The 12,059-nt window shown below is 39.1% G+C and overlaps 1 protein-coding gene across 1 annotated transcript; it reads left to right on the top strand.

Annotated features, from left to right (window-relative positions):
• The first annotated feature begins 497 nt into the window (after positions 1 to 497).
• Positions 498 to 5,288, top strand: mstnb (myostatin b). Its single transcript, XM_053497005.1, has 3 exons — positions 498 to 1,180; positions 3,555 to 3,925; positions 4,113 to 5,288. Exons 1-3 carry the CDS (start codon positions 712 to 714, stop codon positions 4,491 to 4,493), a joined length of 1,221 nt encoding a protein of 406 aa, XP_053352980.1. The 5' UTR covers positions 498 to 711; the 3' UTR covers positions 4,494 to 5,288.
• Positions 5,289 to 12,059: the final 6,771 nt, after the last annotated feature.

Below are 12,059 nucleotides of genomic sequence, written 5' to 3'. Positions count from 1 at the left end.
TGCAAAAAAAACAGGAAAAGAATATATAAAACATTGGTGTGTGTGTGTGTGTGTGTGTGTGTGTGTGTGTGTGTGTGTGTGTGTGTGTTTATGCAGAATACCAGGAGCAGAATATATGAAATATCTGGATGAGGAAATCTCTTTAATAATTAGAGGCAGGGTGGAGTGGAGTTGTTGGGCCCTTGTGCGAGGCCCTTTACCCTCAGATGTACTGTAAGAGTTAAATATCTACAGCACGTGGTTCTGGATAAGGGCAAAATATCATTTCTTAAGTGTTTGCACTTAAAATAAAATAAAAATAATAATAGAAAATCAATTTAAAAAATGATGAAAAATACCAGGAGCAGAATATATGAAAGCTTTGGCTTAAGCGAGCTCTTTAATAATAATAATAATAATAATAAGCAGGGTGGGGTGGAGTTGTGGGTGTATCTCTTTAAGGTTTCAGGGCTTGGAGAAAAAAAAAAAAAAAAGTAAAAGTCCACCTCTGATTTATTGTTGCTCCGAGCAGCCAATCATAGATTCCGACGCCAGAGCCTAAATAAGAGCGGCGGAATAGTTTGTCGGTATAAAAAGGCTTTTGGGCGAATTGAAGCATGCCATCTGCCGCTACCTGCCCGGTGTGCATGGCGCACGGTGTTATTGTTACTGCTGCCACACAGAGAAGCACCAGTTCGTCCTCACTCACGCGCCGCTCTGACCGGCCTCATCATGCATTTGGCGCAGGTTCTCATCCCGCTGGGTTTCGTGGTGGCTTTCGGGCCGATGGCGCGCGCTGACACCGGAGCACCGGAGCAGCAGCAGCACCAGCAGCAGCAGCAGCAGCAACACCCGCAACAGCAGCAGCAGCAACACCCGCAACAGCAGCAGCCCACCGCCGTGACCGAGGAGGCGCAGTGTTCCGCCGCCAGCGTGTGCGCGTTCCGCCAGCACAGCAAGCAGCTCCGTCTGCAGGCCATCAAGTCTCAGATCCTGAGCAAGCTGCGCCTGAAGCACGCGCCTAACGTCAGCCGAGACGTGGTCAAGCAGCTGCTGCCGAAAGCGCCGCCGGTGCAGCAGCTGCTCGACCAGTACGACGTGCTCGGGGACGACGGCAAGCCGGGCACCGCGCTCCCGGACGACGAGGAGGACGAAGAGGAGCGCGCGACCACCGAGACCGTCATGAGCATGGCCGCCGAGCGTAAGTGCCCGCGCTCTCACCTCCGCTCTTTAACTTCGATATTTTTTTTATCAGAGTTTATAACTTGTTGTTGTTTTAACCGGGTTTTACGCACACGGGAAACTCTCTGGAGCGCATGCACCCTTCGCAGAAAACTTTATAAAATCACAAATCTCATGTCACATGTCATATTCCTGAATGTAGATTAGTTAGTGCAGGGTCCGTAAATTTATAAACTTTTTATAGTGTTACACCTACAAACACTCTATGGAGTGCGTTATACTGTATCTATGGAGAGCATAAGGGGGGGAAAACTCTCTAGTATATATAGAGTTTTTTTTTATATACTATCATATACTATATATTATATACTATATAGAGAGTTTTTATATACTATCAATATATAAAATATAATATGAATTATAACAGCATTAATGTAATAACAGTATATATATATATATATATATATATATATATATATATATATATATATATAAATTAACAGTATATATTATATTATTATTACATATAATATATTTTAGGCTAGAGAGAGAGAGAGAGAGAGAGAGAGATTTTAGCTAAGGTATTTAAATTCTTTATTTATATGTTTCTTATATATCTTACAGTTTTTTATTCTTAGCATTATACTAGTAACATCTGGTCAGCTCCTACACTATCCTCTGTGTCTACTGACAATATGTAAGATATACAGTATGCAATCATATCTACAAACCTGTTACTGTCTCTACTGCTGATAGATATCTGGAATTTCCTTTGGATCAATAAAGTATCTATCTATCTATCTATCTATCTATCTATCTATCTATCTATCTATCTATCTATCAATATATATATTTGCAATAAACAAACATGTGGTACTGTATATTGTGTAAAAGCACCAACATGCTTCTTACAAACCTCCTACTGTACATTACTGCAACTTGCTCTTTGCAATACATATTACGGCATATATGACGCACACTACGGGTTACTCGCAAACTCACTTTATGTACACCTGTTACATACTCAGAATCTTTTTTTCCCTCCCCAGTATTTATTTAATCTGTACAGTCATTCAATGTTGTGTACTTACTGTGCATAGTGTGTCGTCTATAACACATGTACAGTGTTTTATGTTGGTCTGTACTTGAGAGCGACAAACAGTCGGAATCAAATTCCTTGTGCGACATCGACATACTTGGCGGGAAAAAAAACCCGATTCCGATATCAGTTTCAGAATGTAACCCTGTTAACAACTAGTCTTGTAATCATCTGTGAACTCGGTACTTGAAGCAATGCCTTATCCTTGTACATCTTTCTATTTCTCTTATATCAGGCTACTCACGCTTCAAATGCTTTTTGTTTGTATTTGAATTTTAGTTTGTTCCATAAGTGTGTTCGCAGCTGATTGCAAGACACCTGAGAAGAAAGCGGTCTAACGTTTGCCATGACCTTTTTGGTTTTCAGATCAGACTTGAAGCCAATGTTGTGTTGTGTGTGTACGTGTCATCCGGCAGTATAACAGAACTTCGAGGATCCAGTAATAAAAAAAGGGTGTCGAGGTTAATAACAGGAGTAGGAGGCAGTTATTAAGAGAGTTACATGGTGGACTTAAGTTAATGTTTGTTTGTAACTTCTTAATCTTTTAATATCCATACACTAGAATATCCTTTTTGGTTCAAAACACTACAAAAACACACACTGTCTGGATGTTTTTCTTATTTGTAATGATGAAACAAAGGATCCAGTAAAAGTCTTTTAATTTTCTCCTTAGTGTATATTGGTGGCTGTATATCCTATAAATAATTTCTACTAATCTGTAATCTGCTACAGCGCCAAATGATTTTAGAATGAATGACGGGAAACATCACTACTCACCTATTATGAAATGATGATATGTTATAAAATAGTATGAAGCATGTGAGCTGGCAGATCTAGGAGTTTAAATGGGTAACTCAACACTTGTTGATTTGGGCTCTGTGTACAGTACGGCACATTTCTAAACCAGTTAAACTCAATCTTGTTTTCACACAAGTTGGTTTATGTACCCTCTTTATTAAGCAAGTGAAGTCGATTACTTGTACAAATAACCACGTTAGGTTTGCAGGTGTTATTGACTGAGTTCTTGTGTTTTTTTCGGAGAATGATTAAAGGCAAAATGTATTCCTTTTTCATTGTCATCTTCCAATGTTGACTACACTCCCTGAAATCAATAAGTTTCATGTTCACAGAGTTGATTTAACACCCAAGTATTTGGCTATGGTATGAGAATGAACTTTCATACGTTACCCATTAGAGTCTGCTATGCAGGTATTGTTTTGATACAATTTACTTCAGCTAAATATATTTTCCTTATTGTTCCATATCTCTCTCTTTCTCTCTCTCCTTCTTTTAGCCAACCCCGACGTTCAAGTAGACCAAAAACCGAAGTGCTGTTTTTTCTCCTTCAGCCCAAAGATCCAAGCGAGCCGCATTGTAAGGGCACAGCTCTGGGTGCACTTGCGCCCAGCGAACGAAGCAACCACGGTGTTCTTGCAGATATCACGACTCATGCCTATCAAAGATGGTAGAAGGCATGTGAGAATACGTTCGCTGAAAATCGATGTGGAGGCCGGCGTCAGGTCGTGGCAGAGCATCGATGTCAAGCAGGTACTTGCAGTGTGGCTGAGGCAACCGGAAACCAACTGGGGAATCGAGATCAACGCGTTCGACTCCAAAAGCAACGATCTGGCTGTCACCTCTGCAGAGCCTGGTGAAGAGGGACTGGTGAGTGGCTTACTGATGTTTAACTGAGGGTACAAGAAAAGGAAATTCTGGTCAAGGAATCTTTGTAAAGCATTGTAAATGTGTTTAGAGCTTGAAAGAAATCTTTAAGGTTTGGGTGAAACTAGATAGAATGAAAAGCTCTTTGTTATCTGTTTAAAATATCATGTGTTTATTTTTCCAATTCCAGCTTCCATTCTTGGAGGTCAAAATTTCCGAAGTGCCCAAGCGAACCAGGAGAGAATCAGGACTGGACTGTGACGAGAATTCGTCCGAGTCCCGCTGCTGCCGCTACCCCCTTACGGTGGACTTTGAAGACTTCGGCTGGGACTGGATTATTGCCCCAAAACGCTACAAAGCTAACTACTGCTCGGGCGAGTGTGACTATTTGCATTTGCAGAAGTATCCACACACGCACCTGGTGAACAAAGCCAACCCGCGTGGCACTGCCGGCCCCTGCTGCACGCCCACCAAGATGTCTCCCATCAACATGCTTTACTTCAACGGAAAAGAGCAGATCATCTACGGCAAGATCCCCTCCATGGTGGTGGACCGCTGTGGCTGCTCGTGATCGATGTGCCCATGCAGGGACTCGTGCCGTTCTGTTTCCAAACATTTCCCTCTGGACTTCTTTACGACACCTTACAACCATTATCCATGCTAACACTGTGCAATATGCAATAGAACCAGAATAGCAGCAAGCAAGGAACCATCCACAGAGCACCGCTTACTTTCACTGACTTTTTATTCGTTTACGCTTTATCTGCATCTTGGGGTCAGAGGTCACATGGACGTACTGAAGGAATGTAATGCCGGTCCGACTTGGAGGAATGGACGAAAAAATAATCTATACAGTTCACGTAGTACCAAAAAAACACACATTCAAACCAGTTCAACAATATCCATTTAGTCATGTTCTCACTCCAAACAGCTGTTAAGAGTCAAGTATCCAAGAGCAACAGAGAAGGACTCAAGGACACTTTTGAAAAAGGAAGAAAAAAAAAAAAGCTTGAATACCTGTCTAAAGATTTTAGGCAACCTGAAGCAAGTCTTCGTTTTACAGTAAACACAACATACCAGTTAATTGTATTGTAACTTTTCACTACTCAACTGCTTGAACCTGCCCTATACACTTGAACTATTATTATATTAATAAGGACAGAAGGACTTGAACCAGAGGCACTTTGAATGCAGTCTACATGTTGAAATGTGTTAAAGACAGAGTTTTTTTTTTTGTTGTTTTTTTTATTTTTATTTTAGTAAGTGTGTGTGAATGTTCAAACCACGCCGCTTACTCTCTGTCTTCAAACCACAGTTTGCACTATGGCAGACCAATAGAAAGAATTGGTTGCTAAAAATAATAATTTTTAAAAAAAAAAGTTGTAAAAACTGATTTTGATATGATGTTTGCTAATTGCATTGTATACATGCCATTTTTCCTTTACCAGTCACCTTTTTTTAACCTCTGTTATAGTTTCATGTATAAGACAAGACATTAGCAAAAAAAAGTGTACATTATGGAATCTATGTAGCTGTTCATACAAATAAAGGTGCTTGCTTGAAGTTAAGCTGTATTATTTCACACCATTATTTATATCGAATGCTAAGCTCATGCCCTGTTGGAAAAGGAAATATTAGATTAGCTAATGTCCCTGCGGGCGAAGGTCACGTGCCATTTAATTACACATTGCACACACGTTCCGATTTGAGACTTCTCAGTGCTTAACAGGGAGAGATAGAAGGCTCAGTGATGTCAACCTTGGCACGAGGGAAGATTTAAAGGGACTTTTGGCAAGAGAAAAAGAAAGAAACTCATGCTGTACGGATTCACAGCTGTACTCGGACTCGGTACAAATTCGGTGGGTGTCTTTAAGAAGTTGCACGCTTGGCCTAAGCGATGCTTTGATCTTTCTGAATAGGAAAAAAAAAGTTTGTTTTTTAATCTTAGTTCTCATGCAAACCCATGCTTTTATAGCTTGTTATTGGACTGAGACGTTGAGTTATGTAAGTCCAATTTAACAACAAAAAAAATTGCAGTCAGGCCTTTATAGCCCTGGAGTCAAGAGAAAATGGGCCAGTGCATGAATGTTTTGACAGCAGGGCTAATTGGAGCAGGTCCTCACTTCCGACCAGAAGAGGGCGAAACGAGCACTGCTGAGATCCGCTTCCTTTCCCGCTGTGAGCTGGACGTCTGCCGATGGCAACCAGGTGGGACGTGCACAGAAGTGAACAGAGGGTTGTGGAAGATTAAAGGTCCTGGAGCAATAACACTGCATTCAACAGATTCTGCTGACATAATAACATTCAGATACCACTGTTGTGTTACGGTTAAGCCTTGTTCTGTTTATCCAGAAGCATGAAAGCCAAGGTATTCATTCAATTATTTGTTTATGTTTGTTTCATCCTGATTCACTTGCAGATAATCCTGGTACAGAAGACTCCTTTCAGTTAGGCGACAATGATGATGCCATCTAACATCCTTAAGTTTACCTGCCTCTAACATCTGATCATTTGTGTGGAATGTGCAGTACAGCCTCATAAAAAAAAACCTTATTCAAACCCAGTTTAGGCTTTGCTTTGTAGAGATTTTATTTATTTTTTTTTGGCTTACAAACGGTCACACTGTAAACTCGGATAAATTGATTAAACCGAACCTATTCAAGGCAAGTGATTGCCTTAAAAAAAGAAAGAAAACTCTACAAAGAAAAGCTCAAACTGGGATTAAACAAAGAGTTTTTTTGATGCTGTGCTCCTTTGTGAAATACACTTTAATATGCAAATAATTGGGATAGGAAAGTTCAAAATGCAGGCGAATTCAGATTGATTTATCTTTTTTTTTTACTTTTTTTTTTTAATGAACACAAAATGCTCCAAAAACACACAACAATGCAACAAATGTTGTTGAGGTAAGTTTTGCTCTTGCATTCCTGGGAAGGTCTTCATGAGAGCCAGTTTCATCATGGTGCTTCATGGGTTTTGTAAATGCACTTGAAAATAATGTTCTTGCAAGAACTATTCCAGAACAGCTGACCTTCATGTCTTAAAATATCACCTGACTGTTGTGGTTGTTACTTAATTACCTAGTGCCATACTGTATGTGTTTGTATTTGGTCTAAAATGTGGAAAATAAATCACTAAACAGAAAAAACATTGAATTAGAAAGTGTGTCCAAACTGTTGACTGTACTGTATTTATTTATTTTATTTTTTTTTGCCACAGTGACATTAAAACAAAAGCGAGGAAGAAAATAATGTCCTCTTTACTGAAGATAAGTCCCAGGGGAAAAAAATGTCAAAGTAGAAGGTAAATTGCAAAAGATAACAAATTTACTCTGTGACAAGGAGAAAAGAACCTACAGGCCTAAGCATTTTAAATGTTACAGTCCATGACAGCACAATTAGAAGAAAACTGAACAAGTACAGTTTGTTTCGAAGGATTGGCAAAACATGGAAGCATGGAAGAACTGAGGTTTGTCTGAGGAACCCACAAGGCTTCTGGAACAGTTGAGACCAAAGTTAATTTTTTGGGCCTTGATGCCCAGTGCCATGTTTGGAAAAAAACTAAACAGCATCTCAGCGGAAAAACCTCATACCCAGAGTCAACCCCAGCAGGGGAGTGGTGTTCTCTGTATACCAGAGTATTTTAGAGGCAAATGTGAGACCATCTGTCTAACATCTAAAGCTTGGTTGAAACTGAGTTATGAAACAAGACAATGATCTAAAGCACACCAGGATATCTACATTAGAATGACTGAAAAATAAATGAATCAAGGTTTTGAAAAGGCCAAAGTCCAGACCTCAACTCAACTGAAAGTCTTTGGTGGGACCTTAAGAGAGCGTGCATAAGTGAATGCTCCAAAACATCAATTAACTGAAGTAATGTGGTAAAAAAAAGAAAAAAGAATGGACCATAATGTCATATAGAATTTTTTTTTTCCCTTTTTTGACTTTATTCATAAATAATTGCGCGGTGAAAGAGGTTGTACTTGCCTAATGCTAAGATGCTGTGAAGAGATTTTTTGCAAAAACAAAAAATGTAAGGTGTTTTATGTTAAGGTTTAAGAAATACACCTCTAATCCAATTAATAATTATATTAAAGGTGTATTTCAGAGGCAAAAAGATAACAGAAAAATTACCTGATTTCCTACCAGATTACATGATACATTGTCACACAGATAAAAAAAAAAAAAAAAAAAGTAACCTAGCGTTTGCTAGCTCATGTTCTGCTAATTACTTTCATATGCAGTATGCTGTGATGGACTTAGTAACATATTCAAAAAAGAAACATGTAAGCATGTAAAAAATGGATGAAGAAGGTAAAAAGGATATTAATGTTTATTATAATGAGTTTGATTTTTTCCTCATAACTTGATTACCTCAGACAATGTACAAATGTGTCATTCCTTTTGGAATTGATGTTCTTTCCTACTGTAGCATTACCATTAGCTCATTCAGTGCTCCTGTGGCAAAGGAGATGATGCTGTGTAATATTTTGTGCTTTACACATCATTAAATGAAGCCTAACGTCACATTAACTTATATTAACATTTCCAGCTTTCTAGTTAATAGCTAGGTAACTGTTTTGGGGTTGAATTCTAAATAGCGTAAAATAAAAAGCTAGTGTACTATGTAGGGTATAACATCAATTGTTCCACACACCAAGTAGTGCCCTTGTTCAGTGGTTAGAGAGGAATTTGGGACTCAGTCTTGTGAGACAAAGTGCTGTTGAAGATGACAACGTTATCAAATGTGTTTTCTTGCTAAAATGATTCAGTGACTATGGGTTTTAGCACTGGCATCCTGTAAGTAAGGTCCCTTTTGCCGTCCAGAATTGGCTGGGACAAATGAAAAAAGTAAAAAATGTTTCAAAAAGTTTCAATTTCAAGCACCTGTTGAGACAACCTGGTGTGACTTCTTAAACACCAAGGGTTGCTACATCACCTACACAAAGATGCTTTTCTGCTAGAAACCAAGTAACAAGCATGGAATGTTTTAGATTTTTACATTTCACAAGCAAGGAAAAGGATTAGATGTGTTTACATGCACATTCGTTTTTTTTTCGAACATGAGCAAAACAAGAGGGTTAGGGTTAATTATAGTAAATCAACTCTATCCCTATCATAACTCAAGTCCATAAGATTGATTTGTTTTTCTTTTGCTTCTTCCTTGTTCCCTCTTGTGACAGTTAAAATCGAGTTAACGCCATAAACAAGAACAGCAACGATTCGTCTGAGCGTTGTTACATCTGTCGTATGGAAGGAGAGGCGTCTGAGCACCAGCTGCCAGCACATTCCAAGGCTCACAGGTGAGGAAGTGAGTGTGAGAAAATGGGAAGGTGTAACGAGTCCTCTGGGCCCAGGCTGGACTGGGAAACATGTAGCTGACGTTCCAAGATATGTCAATATCCATCACAATATCCAAAATGGGAAAATAGCATTAAGAAGAGTTAGGGGGAAAAGACAAGTGCTCACTTACTCCGACAGATGGAGAAGCATTTGCTTTAATGAGTTAAAAGCATGAGATGTCCAATTCAGTGCAGTATCACAACAATAGTATAAAGTGTTTTATTTTTTATTTTGTTGTTGTCAAATTTCAGGTTCAGCTGTTAAAAAATGTTTTTCTTGACCGAATCTCACAAAAAACCCTCAAGTTTCATGAGAACTACCACTGATATTTGTGTTGCCGATATCTTACTGTGTATCACATGAGCTGATTTATTGATGCTTTTAGGCTGATTAGATACTATTGTGAAAATTGATGGCAAAAATGTTTTTGGCCATCTGACTATTACACACGTGCTTGAACATCCAGATCTAAACTTTTTTATTAGATTTTGGAGGACGCCTGTGGGAATTTGTGTTCATTCAGCTACCAGAGCTACACTGATGGTGGAATGTTGAGGACACTCCCGTTCCAGTCCAGAACTTCAGGAGTTCAGTCAGGGCTCTGTGCAGGACACTCAGGTTCTTCCAATCCAGCCTTAACGCATTATACCTTCATGGAACTAGCTTTGTGCACGGGGACATTGTCAAGTGCTGGCCTTTCAGTTCTTGTGAAGAGAAATAGCAATGCTACAGCATACAGTTTGGAGAAGGACCGCATATCAGCCTGATGACTAGGTGCCCACATACTTTCGGACAGATAGTATAGCTAATAAGAATTTGGACCACACGTTTTCATTTATTTTGTGTTTTTCTAATCAAAACCGAGTCAACATTACACATACAGGGTCAAAATTATACACCCTCTCTGATTCCAAAATTTGTAGTGCTGAAAATCTGAGAAAAAAAAATAAAAATTTTTTAATTTGCTAAGCTCAGTGCCTCTTAACTTCCTCTTAGAGATGATAATTGACTATGCATGTTTTTGTGGCAACATAAAAAAGGGTTCGTTTGACAGAACTTACAAGATTGACCTGCACATGGTACAAAGGGAAAAGTCCAAGGAGCTCAGTGCAGATCTGAGAAAGATTATGGTACAAGTCAGGAACATCTTTTAGAGCCATTTCAAAACAACTGCAGATTTCAAAATTGGCTAAAACATGTATACACTAAGCACAAGGTTTTGGGAAGTGGATCCACTTTGCCAAGACCTGGAAAAAGATTTAAGAAATTGGTTCTGATGGTCAGGACCAACCCAGGAACCACTAAGACACAAACCTGATATGAACCAAAAGTCCCAGAAAGAAGACCCTGCATGAAACCCACCTCAACTAAAGAGTGCAGCTGAGTACAAAGAAAATGGTGGCGGTAGCATCACGTTTTGCAGCTGTTTTGCTCATTCCCATGCAGAACCTGAAATCATCAGCTAGGTGATTAAAACAAAGTTAAGTGTTCCAACAGGACAATGTCCTCAAACATGCACTAGTCATACACTTTTCGACCTTGTCAAAAGTATTCGCTCGTTTGCCTTCACATGCATATGAAATTAAGTAACATGCAATTCTTAATCCATAGGGTTTAATATGATATTGGCCCCACACCCTTTGCAGCTATAACAGCTTCAACTCTTCTGGGAAGGCTTTCCACAAGGTTTAGGAGTGTGTTTATGGGAATTTTTTGACCATTCTTTCAGACGTGCATTTGTGAGGTCAGACACTGATGTTGGACAAAAAGGCCTGTCTCACAGTCTCCACTCTAATTTATCCCAAAGGTGTTCTATCAAGTTTAGGTCAGTTCTTCCATACCAAACTCCCTCATACATGTCTTAATTGACCTTGATTTGTGCACTGGTGCACAGTCATGTTGAAACAGGAAAAGGCCATACCCAAACTGTTCCCACAAAGTTGTGAGCATGAAATTGTCCAAAATGTTTTGGTATGCTGAAGCATGAACATTTTCTTTTACTGGAACTAAGGGACCAAGCCTATCTCCTGAAAAACAACCCATCCATCACACATTTGGCACAATGCAGTCAGACAAGTACTGTCCTTCTGGCACCACCATACCCATACCCGCCCATAGGATTTCCAGACAGAGAAGTGTAATTTATCACTCCAGAGAACACGTCTACACTGTTCTATAGTCCAGTGCCAGTGTGCATTACATTATTTTATCCAATGCTTTGCTTGCATTTAAAAATTCAAATTCAAATTTTATTTGTCACATACACAGTCATACACAGTACGATATGCTTATACGACCGCCGGTGACCTTAAAAAAAGAAAATAAAAAACTATATATAAGGAATAAATATTAATAAAAGAAATAAAATACAAAGGAAAATAAATGTAACTAGTAAAATTAACAACTGTACAAATAAGGTCATGTAAAAATATCACAAAAATAGAATATAGGAATATGGGGGGGAAATATATATATATATAATTTTTTTTTTTAATGTTTTAAAGTGGCATTAAAATGTCTTAAAGTGTCAGAGTGGCAAGGTGTCAAAGTGTCATGTGCAATGGCAGGTAAACTCTTCTTCTTTCTTCTTCTTTGTCTTTCGGCTGTTCCCTTTCAGGGGTCGCCACAGCGAATCATCTGCCTCCATCTAACCCTATCCTCTGCATCCTCTTCTCTCACACCAACTAACTTCATGTCCTCTCTCACTGCATCCATAAATCTCCTCTTTGGTCTTCCTCTAGACCTCCTGCCTGGCAGTTCCAACCTCAGCATCCTTCTACCGATATATTCAC

This window comes from Clarias gariepinus, chromosome 5 (assembly GCF_024256425.1).
Source record: "Clarias gariepinus isolate MV-2021 ecotype Netherlands chromosome 5, CGAR_prim_01v2, whole genome shotgun sequence".
Classification (NCBI taxonomy): Eukaryota; Metazoa; Chordata; class Actinopteri; order Siluriformes; family Clariidae; genus Clarias; species Clarias gariepinus.
The sequence above is the reverse complement of the archived record's forward strand: the minus strand, read 5'-3'. Positions and strand labels throughout refer to the sequence as shown.

Bases quoted from the DNA above. Each gene is read 5' to 3' on its own strand.
- mstnb (XM_053497005.1), top strand. From the start codon at position 712: ATGCATTTGGCGCAGGTTCTCATCCCGCTGGGTTTCGTGGTGGCTTTC. The intron at 1,181-3,554 runs GTAAGTGCCCGC...TCCTTCTTTTAG, and splicing joins CATGAGCATGGCCGCCGAGC to CCAACCCCGACGTTCAAGTA. The intron at 3,926-4,112 runs GTGAGTGGCTTA...TTCCAATTCCAG, and splicing joins AGCCTGGTGAAGAGGGACTG to CTTCCATTCTTGGAGGTCAA.